Source organism: Garra rufa, chromosome 6, assembly GCF_049309525.1.
Source record: "Garra rufa chromosome 6, GarRuf1.0, whole genome shotgun sequence".
Classification (NCBI taxonomy): Eukaryota; Metazoa; Chordata; class Actinopteri; order Cypriniformes; family Cyprinidae; genus Garra; species Garra rufa.
In genome coordinates, this window is record NC_133366.1 from 24,032,084 (window position 1) to 24,053,655 (window position 21,572).

The following is a 21,572-nucleotide window of genomic DNA, read 5'->3' on the forward strand; positions in this document are numbered from 1 at the left end:
AATTGCTGTTTTTTATTCTGTTCCATCAAGAAAGATTAACAGTTTATCTCTAAACTCATTAAGGAAATTGCATTTACACTGTAAAAAAATATATAGTTGTTTTAACTTAAAATAATTTGTTACCCTGCTGACTTAAAATTTTAAGTTTACTCAACTAACATATTCCAATTGGCACTTAAATAAACATTAAGTAACTTAAAAATTGAAGTTGACTAAACTAAACATTTTAAGTCAGCGAGATAACAAATTATTTTAAGTTGAAACAACTTTTAGATTTTTTTTTGTTGAATGGTCTTTAAAGTCACACGAGCCTTTTCTGTACATACAAATCTGTGCTTTTATTCATGCCTTTTTCTAACATATACTGTATTTATGTATAAATTCACAGTTAAATCCATATAAAACTGAAATGTTTACCATAACATCATTTACAGATACATCATTGTAGAAGAGAAAAAAATAAAAAGGAATGCCCATTTGACGATCATTTACACTCATGATTTTGAGTCACTGGGTTCCCTGTAAAATACTATAAATTTGGCATCACATATTTATGGACAGAAGGGTGCAAATCTCGGAATACAGAACAAATATATGACATACAATACAAACAAACAAAAATTATATACCACATGGTAAAGACTATAAAATATACAGACATCTGCTACACTAGTTTTGTGCACAAATGATGCAAGGAAACTTGAAAACGGTGTGAGAGAATCAGTCCTAAGAGGACAGAACTACATCAATGGTACGGCCGTCTCCTCACATTCAGTTATATAAAAAAACAACAACTTCAGATTCCATAATAAAGTGATTACTGGAGCCCATGCAGAATTTGAAGCTAGAATGCGAATGCATTGTGATAATGTCATGTTTAATGTTTGTTTGTTTTAGTTTGTTTTGTGTGTGTGCATGTCCTTTTAACTGAAACAAATTTGTAGCCTACATAGTTTTACACAGTGACAGCCACGCTATTATTACCCTGCAAACTGTAAATTACATTTGTTTTTTCTTCCCAAAGTGACTTTCATTTGCTAAATGCATAACCAAAGCTTGCACTGAACAGATTTAGGCTCATCTGCAATGCTTTTAGACAAAAAAAAAAGTACAAAATGAATTCTAAATATTTTGAGGCTATTGTAATATGAAAAGCTCCAACTTCATCCCATGAATAAACCTGAAAGTTTGGAAAATCAAATACATTTAAAGGTGCTATATACGATTTTTCAACCACTAGATGTCGCATACAAGCAACTCGTATCAAGAACCAAACAAACGTGCGATTCGGCCACACCCCTCCGTTCGGCCACGCCCCTACGTGCAACACATTCCGGTCTTATCTGCGTCCAGATATTTTTAGCTGTACAAAACATCCAGTTTTGCTGCTTGATATTGCAAATTGGTAAATCTTATAATATTATGTTAACGTATTATCGTAATTATGACCACAGTGGTTTGAAATGCAAACAGTTTTACCTTTTACTACATGTTGTTTTTCTCGTTATTTCCTTATAGCGGCTAATGAACCGGAAGTCTCGCCCATAGGCTTACTTCAGCGTTAAAGATTAAGATGGATATAAAGATACCTTTGGCTTTTGTAAACAATGTCAAGTGACGAGGTAAGTATTATGTTAATATAGAAACATGGCATGTGGAAGCAGAAAGTTCCATACTATCTCATTAAAGGGAGGACTTGCATACAATAACAAACCGAAAAACTGAACAGAAAAGCTTGAATTACATGCACACAGAAGGATTCTGACTTTACTCTCGGCTAAGGATGTTGTTACTACACTATATCTTTACATGGCAAGTTTCTTGCTGATTTTATAGTATTTTTTTGTTGGCTATAAAAATCGTATACAGCATCTTTAACAGCACATGGCTTTTAATAGTTAGTACAAACTGAGGCTCCCACATTTATGAATAAACCTCACATAAAAGTGCCGGAGATAGATCATATGAGGAAAATGTGGATAAATGCAGATAATACATGGTCCTCATCTCCCATCTCTCATTCCTGACAAATTCCCACATCTTTCATCTCATTATTGTTGGGCGAGGAGTAATTCCAGACCTTCTTCTGCATGCGACACTGGCAGATAGAGACCTGCTCTGTCTGCTTCTATTGTCCATCATACGTTTTTTTTTTTTACACTATGCATGTTTGTGGGGCGTGTCTGCGACGGTGGAGGGCGAGGTGGTCCGAGCGGGAGAAGCTGCGGTCACAGTCGCTGCATTTGAACGGTTTGACACCGGTGTGTTTGCGGTAATGCCGTGTCAGCTCGTCTGAACGAGCGAACTTCCATGTGCAGTTATCCCACGTGCACTTGTATGGCTTTTCACCTGAGAGAGAAAAACACATACATGTTTAATAAATGAAAGAATGAATAACAGGAACAGGAAAATGTAAGTGTATGCTGACTCGCCTGTGTGTGTGCGTCTGTGGGCTTTAAGATGGGAGCTCTTGGTGTAAACCTTATTGCAGCCCTCAAACTCACACCTGTGAATGCGTCTCCTCTTTGAGTCAGGTGACTCTGAAGGCCTGGGCCTCCGCAGACTCTCAATGCTGAACGGCAACAGGGAACTGCAATGAAAGAATATGAGATTTTATTATTAGAAGCAGTTAAGGATTTGAAGACAGTTTTGTTAAAGGGGTCGTTCACCCAAAAAGGAAAATTCTGTCATTAATTTCTCTCCTTCATGTCTGAAAAACAACTTTGTTCGTATTTGGAATACAAGTTGCAAGACTTTTTAAGAAATCCGCAAGCACTCTGACCCTCCATAGACAGCAAAGGTCCAGAAAGGTACCAGGAACATTGACAAAATAGTCCATGTTACATCAGTGGTATTTCATAATTTTATGAGCTATGAGAATACTTTTTATGTACAAAAAAACTGAGCCATTGTTTGATCTGCACATAAACAACGCATGCGTGTGATGTTGCTGATTCAGAAAACGCAATGCTCTGTGCCTTGTTTACCTTCAATGGATGGCTCTAGGGTGACGCAGAGGAGAAGAACTGTTGAAAAAAGTTTTTTGGCAAACAAAATTATTCTCCTAGATTCATAAAATTACAGTTGAACCACTAATGTCACATGGACTATTTTATAGATGTTCTTGGTACCTTTCTTGACCTTGACCATGGTAAAACTGTTGCTGTCTATGAAGATTAGAGAGCTTTCTGCTTTCATCAAAATTAATACATTTGTGTTCTGAAGATGAACAAGGGCCAAGATTTGAAACGACATGAGGGTGAGTAATTAATGACAGAATTATCATGTTTGGGTGATCTATCCCTTTAAGTATGATAATAGTCTCATACACACACATGTCGGGGCTCCATGTTTTATGGCCACATTTTTATAGGCATAATGTTTTTTATACTGTATTTATCTGCATTCAACTGTATTTTCGATTGCCCTATCCCAACCCTACACCTAAACTATCCCGTCACAGGAAACTTTATTCTGTATGATTTTTAAGCTTGTTTCCTCACAAGGACAAGGGTTTTGGATATTGTCATGTTTGTGGGGACATTTTGTCCTTATAATATAGGGTATACCTGAACTACACACACACCACTCTGTATATAAAATGTCAGGTCTAATGTAGTTCTTAATTCAGAATGACAGATAAAATAATCATTTATTATGTATTATATTTATTATTAAATGTATTCATTATTAACACACACACAAACTGGAAAGGTGTGGGAATAAACTCAAATCAGAACACAAATTGGAATAAAAGAATGTTTCTTTACGTATTTACTTTCTTTGGCCACTTGAGGGAGCTATGCTTATATTAATAGAATAATCAATGGACGCCCTCAGACATTGTTCTACAGGTGAAATATATATATATATATATATATATATATATATATATATATATATATATATATATATTCTCCTAAGTATATTTATTCCTACCTTTCCACTATAATCTGCAGTCAACTATAATTATACCAGTAGTAGTTTGGTTCTCTTAATAATTGCACATAACTAGAGCGGATCTTTGTGTCTCCCTCTGGGACATATATATGCAAAAACAGCTTTTTTGCAGTTCCGTTTGGTGGCGCTAGTGGTTCAGAAATATTAAAAATGTGCAGAATTCTATACCATTCTTCAAAGCATTTACATTTTTTTTATTACAGTATTAGTCATTTAAAGAACAGAAATGAGTATTAGATGTTTATTTTATGAAAATGAATAGCCTACATTTACTATGCATATTTCTGTTATCAGGGAAATCTGCTCTTTCTTGAATTCAGTTTTATTGTTTTGACAAGATTTGACTCATAAATAATTCCAGTAATATTTTTCCTTTTATATTGTATTATTATTTCCATTATTATAATTAGCTTTATACACTACCAGTTAAAAGCATTTAAACAGTAACATTTTTAATGTTTTTTTCCTCTTCTGCTCACCAAGCCTGCATTTGTTTTGATCCAAGGTACAGCAAAAACAGTAAAAAAAGATTTTTTTTTACTATTTAAAATAAATTTAAATATATTTTAAAATTGCTGAATTTTAGCAGCATTACTCCAGTCACATGATCCTTCAGAAATTATTCTAATATTTTGATTTGCTGCTCAAAAACATTTATTATTATTATTATTATAATATTGAAAACAGCTGAGTATAATTTTTTTCAGGTTTCTTTGATGAATAGAAAGTTCAGAAGAACAGCATTTATCTGAAATAAAATTCTTTTGTAACATTATACATCACTTTTGATCAATGTAAAGCATCCTTGCTAAATTAAAAAAGTATTAATTTTCTATATTTTCTCCCCCAACAAAATAAATGAATAATAATAAAATTGACTCCAAGCTTTTGAATGGTATAAGGTATAATGTTACAAAAGCTTTGCATTTCAGATAAATGCTGTTCTTTGGATTTTTCTATTCATCATGCTCAAAATGCGCTCAACTGTTTTAAATATTGATAATAATAATACAAAAAAAAAAAAGTAAAATCAGCAAATCAGCATATTAGAATGATTTCTGAAGGATTATGTGACACTAAAGACTGGAGTAATGATGCTAAAAAATTGCTTTGATCACAGGAATAAATTACATTTTAAAATATATTCAAATAGAAACCAGTTATTTTAAATAGTAAAAAATATTTCAAAATACTTTTGCTGTATTTTAGATCAAATAAATGCAGGCTTGGTGAGCAGAAGAGAATTCTTAAAAAAAAAAAAAACATAAAAAACTTTTGACTCATAGTATACTTTTCGCTGTAAATGTTGGAGACGAGTGGCAAAAGAGGCATTTTCACCCCCTACAGAGCCACTTCCTGTTTCTTTTGGGTTGCAGGAGTGGAGGGTGTGAGTGTGTGTGTGTGTGTGTGTGTGTGTGTGTGTGGAGGGGGGTCAACAAGGGGCACCTGTAGCTTTTGGCACACTCCATCACTTATGGGGCCCAAAGAGGAAAAGAAAGAAAGAAAACATCCTAGATCTTTTCTCCTCCTTTAAACAATATCTACATTCTTTAAAATGCTGTCACTATTTTCCACATTCCATTATGCAGTTTGGAATTTTTAGTCCGAGGTCATCTAGTTTTACAGTCAGAATCAACGTTAGACTGTTGTCAACAAGAGAGAACCTGGGAGGGAAACAGCAGCTGCCGTCAGACTAACTCAGCACAGTCATTTATGTTCCGTCTTTTGTTTGTATGTTTCCCACTGGAGAACACCAGAGGGGCTTTCCAGTGGTGGTGGTGACGTGCAGGGCAGTATCACTGTCTGGGGACCAGTTTATCAGCTTAATATAATAATAAAGGTAAGAATAAAGTGCATTCATTATTCACTAGCTGATCACGGGTCAGGGGATGCATAAACCTGCAACGACTCCTGCACCTGTGTCCACAACACGTTCAACCTGAAGCACACACTCCCTCTGAGACTGAAATCAGTTCCTGAAGCTCAACTGGTTAAACAAGGTCATGCGTATGATTTCAAGGGAATGTATGCAAAATCTTTACCCTGAATATGCTTTAAATCGGAAAGGCACCTGCCAAACTCGCTCAGCAAAAAACATACAAAAGCTATCACTGGGACAGTACCTTTCTAAAAAAGTGCTAATGTGTACCATCTAGGTACTAATATGTACATTTTAAGAACTAATATATAACTTTAAAGGGTTCCACTTCAGCTTTTGTACCTTTTTTTCTGAGAATGTACACTACCAGTCAAAAGTTTTTGAACGGTAAGAGTTTTAATGTTTTTTTTAAAGAATTCTCTTCTGCTCACCAAGCCTGCATTTATTTGATCCAAAATACAGCAAAAGCAGTAGTATTGTGAAATATTTTTACAATTTAAAATACCCGCTTTCTATTTAAGTATATTTTAAAATGTAATTTATTCCTGTCAAAGCTAAATCTTCAGCATCATTACTCCAGTCTTCAGTGTCACATGATAATTCAGGAATCATTCTAATATGCTGATTTGCTGTGCACAAAACCTTTTATTAGTAGTAGTAGTAGCAATATTTAAAACAGTTGAGAATCTGTATTTTTGGGGGCGGGGGGAGAGAAATTATAGAAATTAATACTTTTATTAATAGAAAGTGAATTCATTCGTCAGACGAGAAAGAACGACTGCGCGTAAGTGATACTTTAATACTATTTCAATAGGCGTTAGTTATTTTGAGCTGCTGTTAAAAGCACTCTGTCATTCTATTTATTTCTTTATAGCATGTACTCATATAACAATGCCTGATGTATGGTATTTTCGAGCACTTCCCGCTTGAATCACTTGCTGTTCTCCCCAATTGTAAGTCGCTTTGGATAAAAGCGTCAGCCAAATGAATAAATGTAAATGTAAATGTATTTAGCAAGGATGCTTTAAATTGATCAAAAGTGACGATAATGTTACAAAAGATCTCTGTTGCAGATAAATGCTGTTCTTCTGAACTTCTGAAACCTAACAAAAATATGGTCACTACTATGCTGTTTTTTGAGCAGCAAATCAGAATATTAGAATGATTTCTGAAGGATCATGTGACTGGAGTAATGACGCTAAAAATCAGCTTTGAAATCACAGGAATAAATTACATTTTAAAATATATTCAAATAAAAAAGATCTATTTAAAATATAAAAAATATTTCAAAATTGTACTGTTTTTGCTGTACTTTGGATCAAATAAATGCAGGTTTGGTGAGCAGAAGAGAAAAAAAAAACAATTAAAAATCTTACTGTTCAAAAACTTTTGACTGATAGTGTATAAAGCTAATTATAATAATAACAATAATAATACAATATATAAGGAAGAATATTACTGGAATTATTTATGAGTCGAAATGTCCCCAGGGTGGTTTTGTCCCTAAACTATAACCGCATAGAAACAGTATTTATACAAACACTACATGACTCTCTGGATCGAATCCTTATTGATTTAAGAAGCAACAGGTCAAATAAGCAATAAGACACTTTCTTTTTCACACTAATATTCACGCCTGCAACTTTCTATAAATCATATTGGCACCTTTGTCCTTTCCACCCGTTTTCCTCTGTCCCTACTTGCTTTCTTATAAGTAAGCTATATGTTAGTTTGTAACTAGCTCCAAATTCGCAAACACTTCGGTTATATGTGCTATATCTAATTCTTCATTTAAACGATAATTCACACTAACACTCAGACTTATTTTTGTATGTGATAGAGAGACCTTGAAGTTGTCTTCCATCACAGTTTATTTTGTGTTTCTACTGTTCTTGTGCACTTTTTTATATTTACATGGGGTTTGCTGGAATATATTTCCTGTTTTAGCTGAGTGGGCAAAACACAAACTTTTGGGGAAGTGCTTGTTTTAGTTCATTTGTGGAAATGTTTGTGCAAATGTATGTCCATCTCCATCCTTTTTGTTGTCTTTATCTATTTTGGATAGGCTCTTGTTTGTAATTATCTCATGTACTTATTTATTATTAATCATATGGAGAGGCGAGTTTATTTTAAGAAAATGGTATTTTCCAATTAGTTAGAGCAGAAAATCTGTGTACATAAGATGGCTAGTACCATGGCTAGTCCTATACTAGTCAAAAGTCCAATAAGGTTATTTAAGCTTGAGTGCAGTAAACTAAGGCCTCAATCGTGTAGAGGCACCTGGCATTTTTAGTTTTTATACTGTTTTTATTAATAACCTTTGTTTTTATGCTCTTATACATATATATTTGGGCATTTTCTTGTTTACTGTACCTTGTTTGCCATAAGGGTTCCACAAGGTTCTATTTTGGGGCCAATTTTATTTTCAGTTAATGTTAACGATTTACCTAGATTAGTAAAGATGTAAATATTTAGATGTATGCTGACGATGTTGTAATTTTTACCCACGCTAATAATTTTGAAAAGCTGTGCAAAATCCCTCCTGTGTTTACATCTCAATGTTATTCTACTTGTGACCTCTTGTGTCCCTATCACATCTTATTTCTGTACTTTTAGTTAGAATTACCGGTAACACTTTACAATAAGGTTCATTAGTTAAGTACATTAGTTAACATGAACTATGAATGAACAACACGTAATGTCAATTTGAGCATTTACTAATGCATTAAAAATGATTAAAATCACAATTTGAGTTTGTTAACTTTAGTTAATGCATTGTGAACTAACATGAACAAATGCATTTTTATTAACTGACATTAATAAAGACGAATAAATACTGTAATAAATGTATTGTTCATTGTTCGTTCATGTTACTTAATACATTAACTAATGTAAAGTGTTACCAAATTACCATCATATATCATAGTGATAGACAGAATTGGATTAAAAATAGTGCAGATTAATGATGAAGGTGTCTTTACTCTTGCACAGCGCGGGCGATAGTCAGGGCAGTGGATCCTGTTTCATTCACACTCTCCAAGGTCACGTTGGGCAGGTCATCATCCTCGCTGTCACTCAAAGATCGCCGAGGCGACAGTCCATCTGCGATTCGGTGTGTGACTGGATAAAAACAGAAGGTTGGTGCAGTTCAATTTACAATACGAATATATGACCAAATGATGCCTTAATCCACCAGAGTTAACCTACACTCTGCAGTCAATCAATAAATAAAAATACAGTGGTTGCCAAAATTATTAGAACACTAGTATTTTCACCATCTAAAATGGTTTTAAGTCGGTTATTTCTATCTTTTGCTGTAGTGTAATTTCAGTTTACATTTCCAAACATTCATTTTGCCATTAATTGTAATAATCCAGTGAGATTTTTGTTTGCACACGGAGTCTGACAACAGCCAGTGCTCCACACAGAGATCTGATCTCATCATCATCCAGTCTGTCTGGAATGACATGAAGAAACAGACAGACTAAATCCAGAAGAACTGTGGCAATGTCTCTAAGATGCTATAAGAAACCTACTTGCAAAGCTACAATACAGTTAAAAGTTTTAGCCCTTGTGTAAAAATGCTGTAAAATGAGGATGCTGTCAAATATAATGTCATAAATAGATTTTCTTTATTAATTAACTTCTATTAAGTAAATTAAATCGACATTCGGTGTGGCCATACTTTGCATTTAAAGCAGCTTTTGTCCTAGGTGCGCTTGTGCATGGTTTTTCAGGTAGCTTTCTTGAAGAATCTTAGAAACATTGCCACAGTTCTTCTGGATTAGGCCTGTCTCAGTTCGTTCTTCATGTAATTCCAGACTGGATGATGATGAGATCAGATCTCTGTGTGGAGCGCTGATTGTCGTCAGACTCCTTGTGCAAACAAAAATCTCACTGAATCATTATAATTAACTGCAAAATGAATGTTTGGAAATGTAAACTGATAGAAAATCATCAGTGTTGATTTTCTGTAGTTGATTCAGAGTTTGTGCAAGGTTTACCATAACGTCTTTAACTACTATATCACTTTAACTTCTACTTTAACTGTATTAATAGATGCATTGTACTTTTGTGTACATGTTTTTTACATTGTACTAATATAAAAAAAAAAACCTGCATGTTTTGTCTGTAATTACATGGGAATGATTCAGTTATGTGGACACTGGCTCTTCAGGTTGATTCCATGGCCATAGCACTGACACATTCAGTCAAACTCTTAAGATTCTAATCTAATGACACTTTTTGATTAATGTTTTAATTAAGGCTTTGGTGGATGACAGAGAGTTTCCTTAAATACTCATTTGCTCACCCTCGTGTCCTTCCAAAACCCATATACTGTTGTTTTTTTCCTTCCATGGAACACCAAAAACAATGTTTTAAAAGAATTGTCACAGAGATTTTCTTTTCCATACAACAACAATTTATAGAGACCAATGAAAGCATGAAGTTATCCGCAGTCACGCAAAACCTTTGTAAAATAAACAGGTCAAAAATTCAGTTTAAATATTAATTGATATTAGTGTTGTCATGGTAAAACTTAAACACAAATGTGACCCTGGGCCAGAAAATTAGGGGAAAAAAAAAAAAAAATAGGATATTAAGTATAAGGTCATGTTCCATTAAGATATTTTTTGTAAATCTCCTACTGTAAATATATAAAAACTTAATTTTTAATTATTAATATGCCTTGTTAAGAACTTCATTCGGACAACTTTGAAGGCAATTTTTCTCAGTATTTTGATTTTTTTGCACTCTCAGATTGCAGATTTTCAAATTGATGTATCTCGGCTAAATATTGCCCTGACAAACCATACATCAATGGAAAGCTTATTAATTCAGGTTTAAAAACATTACCCTTTTGACTAGTTTTGTAGTCCAAGGTCACAAATTATAAATCTTGAACTGGAATTTAACTGAAATCAAATAACGTTTAAGAATTAAAAATACTAAAAGTAAACCTAAAAGCTAGACATTAACAAACAAAAACAAATAAAATGTCAAAAGCAGAATTACTTAAACTAAAAGTAAATATTACAGCTAAGTATAAACAGGAATAAATACTATAATAGTATATAATAATACTTTACAGTTGATTAAACACTAATAATCTACACCTCTGCTATTTCTAACCTTTGCAACTTTGACGTTTTGATGTTCGGTTATTAGAATCTCAAGAACTAATGACATTTTATGTTCTTGACGTCCACACTTTGCCATTTGGAATGACATTAACATGAGTAAATAATGATAGAAGTGAAATTTTGGAGTGAACTCATCTATTCCTAGCTCGAAAGAATGACAGAATACAGTTTACTCTATTCTTGCAATAAAAGAGCTGGGCATGTTTGTATTGGTTTGTTTTGTTTTGTTTGCTTGTAATAGCAATTTCAAAGGTCTCCGTTGTATTCGTGTCATTCCATGTCCTGTCCTGTTGCCATGGATACTTCATGAGAGACTGCAGAGCATAAGGGCACGGACCCTCAAGATAGGGGGCTGGTCTCTGTGTGTGAATCTTGAATGTTTTTTAATGAACTGAAATTGGATCATCAAAGTGTGAACTGCACAGGCCTAATTATTTGTCAACCTGCTTGTTTGCACACACTCTGTGCGTCTGATGTAGATAAACGCCCTTCTGTGATTGGTCAGTCTATAGCAAAAGGAGCTGTGAGACACTAATACAGGACATAAGAGAGACTTATATGACATTGGACATCTCCAGCCTCTATCTACACCTCCCCCCAGAGGAAAAAACAGGATGAAAAAAGAGGAAAAAGAATAAATGGAAGGCTTCCCAGCCACAGAGCCCATTAAAAACAGCTCTGTTGCCCATGGGCAAGCTTTCCTAGATAGAAAAAAGGGTTTGAGTATCTTTAAACATCCCTCTTATCATGGTTACTATTGTGTTTCCACCATACGCTTTGTTACTAATAAACCCAGGTGCCCTCGTTTGGATGAGCGGAGTTTTTGCTGTAGCATCTACTTCCTGCATTGATGTAGCGGCTGCCTGTTATGAGGAATATAAAAAGACGAGCACAATGGAGCTGCACTCATAAGAGCCGAGCCTGTCTAACACACAGCCGGGCTCTGGGTTCTGTCACTGACCCTGCCAAGAACATGGAAACTCGAAGAGGAGCTTTGAAACACAGTGCTTTGCACCTACAGACAAAGAGGGAGGAAAGCGGAGACAGGAAGAGAGTGAAAGACTTTACAGGAGGATGGGTTTTGCAATAATAGTGGCCTTGATACTGTCAATTGACCTTACGACAGTGATTATTTAACCATGACTAGCATTTTTAAGACAAATGAAGTCACAAGTCAGCTTAATAAATTACTTCAAATGCAGTTTATCGTCACGCAGAAAAAGCATTGTCTAATGGACTGCATGTATGTAGTCTTTGTATTTAATGGATAAGCAAATCAGCAAAAGTTATTATTCCTCTTTCTAAAAAAATCACAGTAATGTATTATGTATAATGTTTTATATTTTCAATTTTTATCAAGTTTTAGTAAATTTAGTAAATAGTAATTTTATGTATTCACCAGAGTGGATATTTAATATCTACAGTATATAGTTTTTAGTATTTTCTTATTTCAGTTTTAGTTTTAGTTATTTAGTACATCAAGTACTACATGTTTTTTTATATTTTATCTTATTTTAAATAACATTTATCATTTATCATTATATCATTTAACATCTACCTATCCATCCATCCAACCTTCCATCCATCCACCCATCCAACCAACATCCATCCATCCATCCATCCATCCATCCATCCACCCACCCACCCAAACCATCCATAAACCATCCATCCATCATCCATCCATCATCCATCCATCATCCATCCATCCATTCAAATCATCCATCCATCCACCCAAACCATCCATAAACCATCATTCATTCATCCATCCATCCATCCGTCCAAACCATCCATCCAACCAACCATCATTCATCCATCCATTCAACCATCATCCATCCATCCAAACCATCCATCCTTCCAAATTATCCATCCATCCAAACCATCCATCCAACCATCATCCATCCATCCATCCAAACCATCCATCCGTCCAAACCATCTATCCAACCAATCATCATTCATCCATTCATCCAAACCATCCATCCTTCCAAATTATCCATCTATCCATCCGTCCAAACCATCCATCCAACCATCATTCATCCATCCGCCCAAACCATCCATCCAACCATCATCCATCCATCCATCCATCCATCCAAACCATCATCCATTCATCCATCCAACCATCCATGGAATGGAATGAGTAAAACTCATTTTACTAGCCTCTCTATATACTTAAAATCAAAATTACATTTACCATAACAACACTTTTTAACCATAATATTGTGAATTTGCCAAAAAAGGAGGTTTGTATATTACAGACAGTTCAGTAAGTTTGATAGTAAAATGGCAGACAACAACAAGGCTCATCAGTGCAGCAATTTCAATGGATATTTGAGCTGTCAGTCATTTATCTGTTGTAAGGTCACATTCAAGCTGAGCACACAAGCTTCTGTCTCACCTTTCCTGTGCATCCTGTTCTCCTCCAGCAGTGGCATCATGAGCCTGCTGCTTCCCAGTGATCCTACTCCAGGGTAGACCAGCGGCATAGGCTGCACCACCACTGGCACCCGGCGAGGGTGGAGGTGGACCGGGCTGGAGCAAGGATGCATCAGTTGGGGTATGTGCAAAAACGACTGACCCCTGAGACTCCTGGATGGAGGAGAGGCCACCACTGGAGACATCTTCAAGCGCGGAACTGGGGTTATGACTGAAGTGGAGGAGGATGAAGGCATAGATAATAATGATGGTGATGAAGATGACACAGACTTGCTGGAAGGAGGGGATCGTGGACAAAATCGTATTGATGATGAAGATGATGAGGGAGACGAGGATAAAGATGACGATGCTGAAAGTGACGGGGATGTTCTTGCTCTGTTAGTGGACAGGTCCACGGGCTCTGTTTGCGTCTGGAAGGGGTCGGACAGGAATCGTCTGTCATCTGATGGTGTCCGAAATCTGCGGTTCAGCACCAACACGCCCATCTCTGTGTAGTCATGGATCACAGGAGACTGAGAGGAAAGAGAAATGAAAATCAGTTGAAACTATTAATTACTTTTACACTCAAACAAGAACAGTCTTAAAGGGATAGTTCTCCCAAAAATGACAATTCTGTCATTAATTACTCACCCTCATGTCGTTCAAAAACCGTAAGACCTTTGTTAATTTTCAGAACACAAATGAAGATATTTTTGATAAAATCCGAGCGCTTTCTGACCCTGCACTCTGACCCTGGCCCAGAAAGGTAGTAAGGACATCAATTAAATAGTCTATGTGACATCAGACTGACATGGAACCAAAATTTGTCGAGTGAAGTCATTATTTTAGTTTTCTTTGTGTACAAAAAGTATTCTCATGGCTTCATCACATTATGGTTGAACCACTGATGTCACATGGACTATTTTAATGATGTCCTTGCTACCTTTCTGGACCTTGAGCATGTCAGTTGTTTTGCTGTCTATGTAGGGTCAGAAAGTTCTTGGATTTCATCAAAAATATCTTAATTTGTGTTCCAAAGATGAACGAAGGTCTTATGGGTTTGGAACGACACGAGCAATTAAGTAATTATTAGTGCCGGGACTCGATTAAAAAAATTAATCTAATTAATTAGAGGCTTTGTAATTAATTAATCGAAATTAATCGCATTTTAATCGCATATAAATATTTGACCTGAGAACAGTGAGAAGTAATTTTTCATATGGATTTTTAGTACACCATTGAATAATGTCTGAATACATAAACTGAAGCAACAAAATATTGTTTATTTTTGTTCAACCAAGTCCAACAGACCAGTGCAATATTGCCATTAACTGTAGCAATAGGATACAGTATTTCCCATAACGAAAACATTTATTTTATCATTTTGAACAATAGGGCTTTACAATCCTTTGCTATTTTTTTTTTTTTTTAAATAAATTCTTGTGTTTTAATTTTTCTCATAATCAAATGAAAGCATAAACATTTATTTTATTTTTAATCAAATGAAAAATAAACCTTTTTAATTTTTGGAGGTTTGCTGTTAAAATCAATAAATAATAATAATCATAGTATTTTTTTCTACAATTAAGTGGTTAATCTTGTTGTTATATTTATTTTTTATCATATATATTGTTTTTTGTCAATTATTTAAATAGGAATATTGTTCTGTTTCATGTTAAACCGTACTTTTATTTTGACAGGTTGCCGTGAAGTTTCTGTGTGTAAAGTATGATATGATGCTAGTTTTCTCAAATGAAACGGTAAAAGTGACACTCACATTAGCTTTGGAGATTGAGTCTATCTGTTCATTTGAGATGCAAATGCCAAAAATGAACGGGAGCATCACGCGTGCAGTTTAAAAAAGCGTCTCTGCCATTCTAACATACAGAGGCAAACAGTATATGCAGGATCCATATTAAAACGGTCTTTTTGCATTTCAGTTTTCACAGACACTAGTCCATATCGCGATTTGAATTAAGTGACAGACCAACTTTTGATTTATCAATCCATAAATCGACGAACTTACGTGGCATTCCGCGCTATAGTAAATTCGGTTTTTATGAATGGAGTCCGCGATCCAGTCCGTGTTTTCTTGGAGGAGACATTGTAAACGCGCCCCCCTAAGATAATGGTAGGGGAAACACTGGGATATTTAGAAATATACTAGCCTTCAGTTCAGAAATTCAGGTACCCTATAGGTAGGTAGACCTTCTGTAAAAGAAGGTGAGGTGATAAATGAGGCTCGATGTGCTACGGTGATATGCGCATTCCGCTAGTTGGTGCTCCAGTATAATCGGCCCGCCGCTGAAACTCATCCAGTGAGAAACGTTCCGCGGTGCAAAATTAAGTGCGATTAAAATGCGTTAAAAAAACTTAACGCGTTATTTTTGTGTAATTAATTAATCTAAATTAACGCGTTAAAGTCCCGGCCCTAGTAATTATAGATCCTTCTTTTTTTCTCTGTCTCCAGCAAGATCAACAATCAAAAGTGACAATGTTCTTATTTTAAATAAGAACTTAAAACTTAAAAAATGTATAGACAAAAATATCAAGCAGCAAATAAGCATATTAGATGATATTAGATGATTTCTGAAAGATCAAATGACACTGCTGAAAATTTGTTAATCTTAACAACTGTAATACAACTTCACAATATTACATTATTTTACAATAGTATCACTCAATAGAGGATTACATTTAATTTATATATTTAATGACTGGTAAGAGGAGATTCTGAGTGAAATAACCTAAGATTGCCTACTGCAGGGGACTGAAAAAAAAAACGAAATGAAGTGAAAGCCAGAGGGCTGAAAGACTGCAAAACCTACAGTATTGAGAGTGCTTGTTTGTTATATAGAAGGAAAACACAGCAGAAATAGGTGTAGAGAAAAACTGAAGAAAAAAGCCGTCTTGCAGACTTTTACTGACTCAGCAGTTATCCTAAATTGACATCAGTAAATCGACAAAACATTCCAGTCAAAGATGTCAGAAGCACTCACTCAGACTCAATGAAACCATGGACAAAAAGTGGTCTGCTGGCAGCATTATTTCTAGCCCAAAAATTTCCCTTCTGTTTTTTACTGTGGTTGACTTGGAGGCTGTTCAGCCGAAATGGAACATGTTTTGAAACTTCATCTCTACCCCGTTTCTCTCTCTCTCTCCCGACTCATGCTTCACCTTTCCCACCTTCCTATCCCTCCCCTCCTGCACGGCCCACGTCCAACCCCTCGTACGGGGGGCTACCAGTCATTATGGCTAATTTTCCGAATCCGAAGAGCTTCTGGTGAGGACGGCTTTAATAGGGGGGAGCAATGCATTTCCAAGAAAAGGGTCTTGGCGTCGAGCCCACTCAAACAAGAAGCACGTTTCAGCGACTGCGCTGCCTGTTGATTTAACACACTTCAAAGCTGAGCTGCGTGGCCCACGCACATCCTGCACTCGACCCGATCAACGACACGACAACGGCAACCGTTAAAACGGGTGCAAAATATTATGTGTGTGGGTTTTGCTGTGCATGAAAATGGAGAGAACTTTAAGACTCGCAAAGCACGTGTATATGTTTATTTGGTCAAGCCTGAAATTCTGGCAAGTATCCTGAAGACTCCAAGCACAGGACACCTTAAACTAAACCTCTAGTCAAGCAATCCAAAGTACACTGAAGATAGCACAGAAAAGCATAATATAGTTAGTCTCATGAAAACATCCTCATTTCCAAAGAAAAACCTCTTGATGTTTTACTCCAAATAAAAAAAGTAATTACATTTTGCATAAACACCGACATATTCGTTATGCTGCAAAAGATTGTCATTGTCATGTAAACTTGACAGCTACCTTACTAACTATTAGTAAGTTTATTGAGGCAAAAGTTTAGAGCTGCAAAACAATTGGTCGCAATTAAAAATAAAAGTTTATTTTTGCATACTATATGTTGTCACACCCCTGGACTTTGAGTTGGTTTCTCCCATCCATTTCCCCCCGCTGTTTTCTGTTACTTGGTTTGTTCCCATCATTGCCAACACCTGTGTTTGTAATCACCATGTCTATTTAATGTGTGTGCTTTCCATGATGTCTTGTCGGTCGTTATATGTTACCACGCTGTGTTCCTGTATCTGCCTGCTTCCCTTGGATTATTAAATACCTTCACTTTTACTCCGTCGTTGTTCGTGTGTTTAGTGTAATCGTGACATATGTGTGTACTGTGTATATTATTATGTATATATAAATACACACACATATATATATATATATTTATATATATTAAAAAATATTGTATGCACACTGTAAACAAGTTGTTTCAACTTAAAAAGTAAGTCTTAGTACTGCGTCGTCATTTTAAGTTTATTCAACTTAAATATCCACATTTTCACGTAGTACAACTTAACATTTCACATTGACTAAACAAAAAAAATTTAAGGCAGCACAGACCCTTTTTTTAGTTGCAACAACTTTTTTACAGTGTAATACACGTATATAATTTATATTATATATAAATCTAAATATTTTACATATAAATCTAACATATTTTCCCTTAATATATACAGGTATTGTTTTTATATATACATAATAAATACACACAGTACACACACATATAGTATGCAAACATAAACTTTTATCTTGACTTGATTAATTGCAATTAATTGTTTTGCAGAGTTGTAAAGTTGTAGTTAAAGTTCACTTCCAGAATGAACATTTTCTGATCATTTACTCACCCCCATTGTCTTTCTTTCTTCAGTTGCAAAGAAATTAAGATTTTTGAGGAAAAGATTCCAGGAGATTTCTCAATATAATTTACTTTAGTGGTGGCCATGCATCACGCTGGAAAAGTCACGTGCGGTTAGTTCTTCTTCTGTGTATTTTAGTTCAAAAAGGTAGGGTATAGGGCGAAAAACTCCATTTCATTTTCTCCTCTAACTTCATAATCATTAGACATTTTTTACCTTTTTTGTAAAGAGCGTTTGACTTTCTTTGCACATTCGCTTTGTGAACATTGGGTCGGTACTTCCGTCTACGTCAGACGTGAGGTTGAGGTAGCGCAAGCATTTGTGGTTAAAAAGTATATAAATTTAAAATTTGTATTTTTTTTTTTTAGAAAATGACAGATCGTTTCACTAGATAAGATGCTATTCCTCAGCTGGGATTGTGTACAGCCCTTCGAAGCTGCATTGAAAGCAATTTGGACCTTCAACCCGTTGGACCCACTGAAGTCCACTATATGGAGAAAAATCCTGGAATGTGTTCCTCAAAAACCTTAATTTCTTTGCGAATGAAGAAAGAAAGACATGATCGTGAACTACTTTAATAGTTAGTTATTGGTGAGAATTGGACCTTAAAAGAAAGTGTGACTGTTACCACATATCATCTTGAGTTTTAAGAGCCCTGACTGCACCTGTGTGGCATTGCTTTGACTGCTTACCCGTCTCTGTGACTCTGCAGGATCGATTTTGACTGGCAGGGCTGGCATCCCATCCAGCATCAACATCCTGATAGCACTGTTCCTGTGAGGGATAGCAGAAAAACAATGTTAGGCTTTAATACCTGTTGTTCTGCAGAGCACCAGCCATAGTGAGGAACAGAGAAATCAAATATGTTTTGGTATAACTGTGATGACACGACAGAGTAAAAACCTCTCAGCCTTGGATTTGTCTCACAGATCATATAGGAGCTGTGCCTAGTGACAGTTCAATAGATAGACTGTGTGAGGATAACAATAAACATATGTGAGAGCCAGGCCAGACGGTTTAATAAGCGTTAATATATCATTCTGAGAGAGTGTTTACTATTAGTACTACTTGAGCTATTTTACAATGTTTTTCAAGATCGAAACAGATGCCTTGACTTGTCAAAAACCAGTCGTTATTTATCATTTTCTGTTTGCTTCTCCAATTGCGAACAAAGCAGCTTGCCTCCGACTTTGCCACGTAATCTTGTTTTAGACTCTTTTAAAGCAACATTCCCAAATTATGACATCTGGCAAGACATTAGTTACTCCATAAGGAATGTTATGATACATACAGTGCCGAAAGAGTTCATACCCCTTAATTTGTTTCACGTTTTATGTTGCTGCCTTATGTTAAACTGTTTTAAATGACTTTTTTCCCACATCAATCTACACTCCATGCACCATAATGACAAAGCACAAACAGAATTGTCACATCTCATTACATAAAAAAACTCATACCCTTAACTCAGTACTTAGCTAAAGCACCTTTACAGCCTCAAGTCTTTTTTTGCGTATGATGCAAGATTTGCACATTAACATTTGGAAAAGATCTGCTATGCTTTGCCTCATCTCTTCATCTCTTAAGCTCCATCAGCTTGAATGGGGTCTGGCAGACATTTTCAGGTTTCTTTCTTTTATTAGGTTCAAGCCACTCTTGCTGTGTGCTTAGGTTCATTGTCCTGTTGGAAGTTGAACCTAACCAGTCTGAGGTTCTGAATGCTCTGAACTGGGTTTTCATTAAGGCTATCTCAATATTTTGGTGTATTGAGCTTTTCTTCTACTCTAACGAGTACCCCAGTCCTTGCCACTGGAAAAACAGCCCCACAGCATGAGGCTGCTACCAGCACACTTTACTTTTGGGATGGTACTCTGCAGGTGAAGCCGTGCCTGTTTTCCTTCAAACATTATGCGTGGAATTGAGGTTCATCAGACCACAGAATCTTGTTTCACAGTCTGAGGGTCCTTTAGATGCTTTTATTTTATTTTATTTTTTTGCAAATTCTAAGTGTGTTTTCATGTGTCTTCACCGAGGAGAAGACCACCATAAAGCCCAGATCGGTGGAGTATTGCAGTGATGTTTGTCCTTCTGTAGGTTTCTCCCATCTGCATATATGATCATGGAACTCAACTAGAGTGACCATCAGGTGCTTGCTTACCACTCTAGCCAAGGTTCTTCTCCATCAATTGCTCAGTTTGGCCAGGAGGCCAGCTCTAGGAAGAGTTGTGGTTGTTTCAAACTCCTTCCATTAAAGGTAACAGAGACTACATGCTTCAGTGAACCTTCAATGCAGCAGAATTTTTTCTGAACTTTTCCCCAGATGTGTGGCTTCCTGCAATCCTGCCTTTGAGCTCTACAGGCAGTTTTTGTTTTTGTTGTTGTTGTTTTCTATTGTTTTTTACCCCAGGGCTTGGTTTTTGCTCTAATATGCATTTTCAGCTGGTTTTTTTTTTTTAAAGAAGATTAAGCCATTTTATTAGGATGTGTGTGCCTTTCCAATCATACACATTCAATTAATTTTGCCACAGGTTAACTTCACTGAAAGTGTGGTAACACCTACAAGCAATATGAATGCTCCTGAGCTAAATTTCCACAGCCTCAGATAAGAGTATGAATACTTATGCAATGCAATCATTTAAGTTTTTTAATTTTTAATAAATTTGCAAAGATGTTAAAAACCTGTTTTTGCTTTGCCATTATGGTGTATGTAGTGTAGATCAATGTGGAAATAAAAATACATTTAAAGCAGTTTAACATAAGGCAGCAACATAACAAAATGTGAAAAAATGGTGTGAAATTTACACTTGCACAGATTACTAGAATTTAAATGGACAAGCTGTTATATTCACTATGACAGAATCACCCTCTGCTAGCAATTACTACGATTTCCCTGCTTTTGTAATGGCATTATAAATCTAGTCATTTACTGGTTGTTCTTTCAGTTAAAAAACATATGGTGCTAACATGAACATAACACAAAGTGTACTTTTTTAAAAAAAATGGCACATCACATGATTTTTTCCCCCCTTTTCTTTATCGTGGACACTATTTGTCATTGACCTTAGTCACATTTGAGCTAATTCTTAAAATAATTCTGATCCCAGGTATTGTTCCAATTGTTCAATTTCACTAAAACTATCACTACAGGGATAAAGCACAGGCAGCTATGTGCTCACAAACTTGCATAAAGAGCATTCGGAAGTATTGCATAAGGTTGAATGTTTCCCTGGTTATTGGAGGTCATGGGGTTAGTCCTGTCTCATAACTCTGCAGCACTGATAAACGGAGGAGGTGGATTATATCTGGAAATCACCTTATTTCTTCCTGTTACTGCAGCGCTTGCAGATTCATTAGAGAGACTGGAAACTGCTGACTGTTTTGGCTTCTGTTGACCTGGTTAGTTTACCTCTCTCTCTCTTTGTGTGTGTGTGTGCATGACTGTAATCCCTGGCAGACAGGATG

At 35.7% G+C, this 21,572-nt stretch overlaps 1 protein-coding gene across 1 annotated transcript in view; it reads right to left on the reverse strand.

Moving 5' to 3' along the window:
- Positions 1–312: 312 nt before the first annotated feature.
- Positions 313–21,572, reverse strand: part of klf12a (Kruppel like factor 12a) — a 34,367-nt gene continuing 13,107 nt past the window's right edge. The window contains exons 2-6 of the mRNA XM_073842339.1: positions 18,806–18,887; positions 13,376–13,925; positions 8,821–8,959; positions 2,433–2,590; positions 313–2,349 (exon numbers count right to left, since the gene is read on the reverse strand). Coding sequence (XP_073698440.1) covers positions 2,156–2,349; positions 2,433–2,590; positions 8,821–8,959; positions 13,376–13,925; positions 18,806–18,871 — 1,107 coding nt within the window. The 5' untranslated portion in view covers positions 18,872–18,887 and the 3' untranslated portion in view covers positions 313–2,155. The remainder of the gene's footprint in view (positions 2,350–2,432; positions 2,591–8,820; positions 8,960–13,375; positions 13,926–18,805; positions 18,888–21,572) is intronic.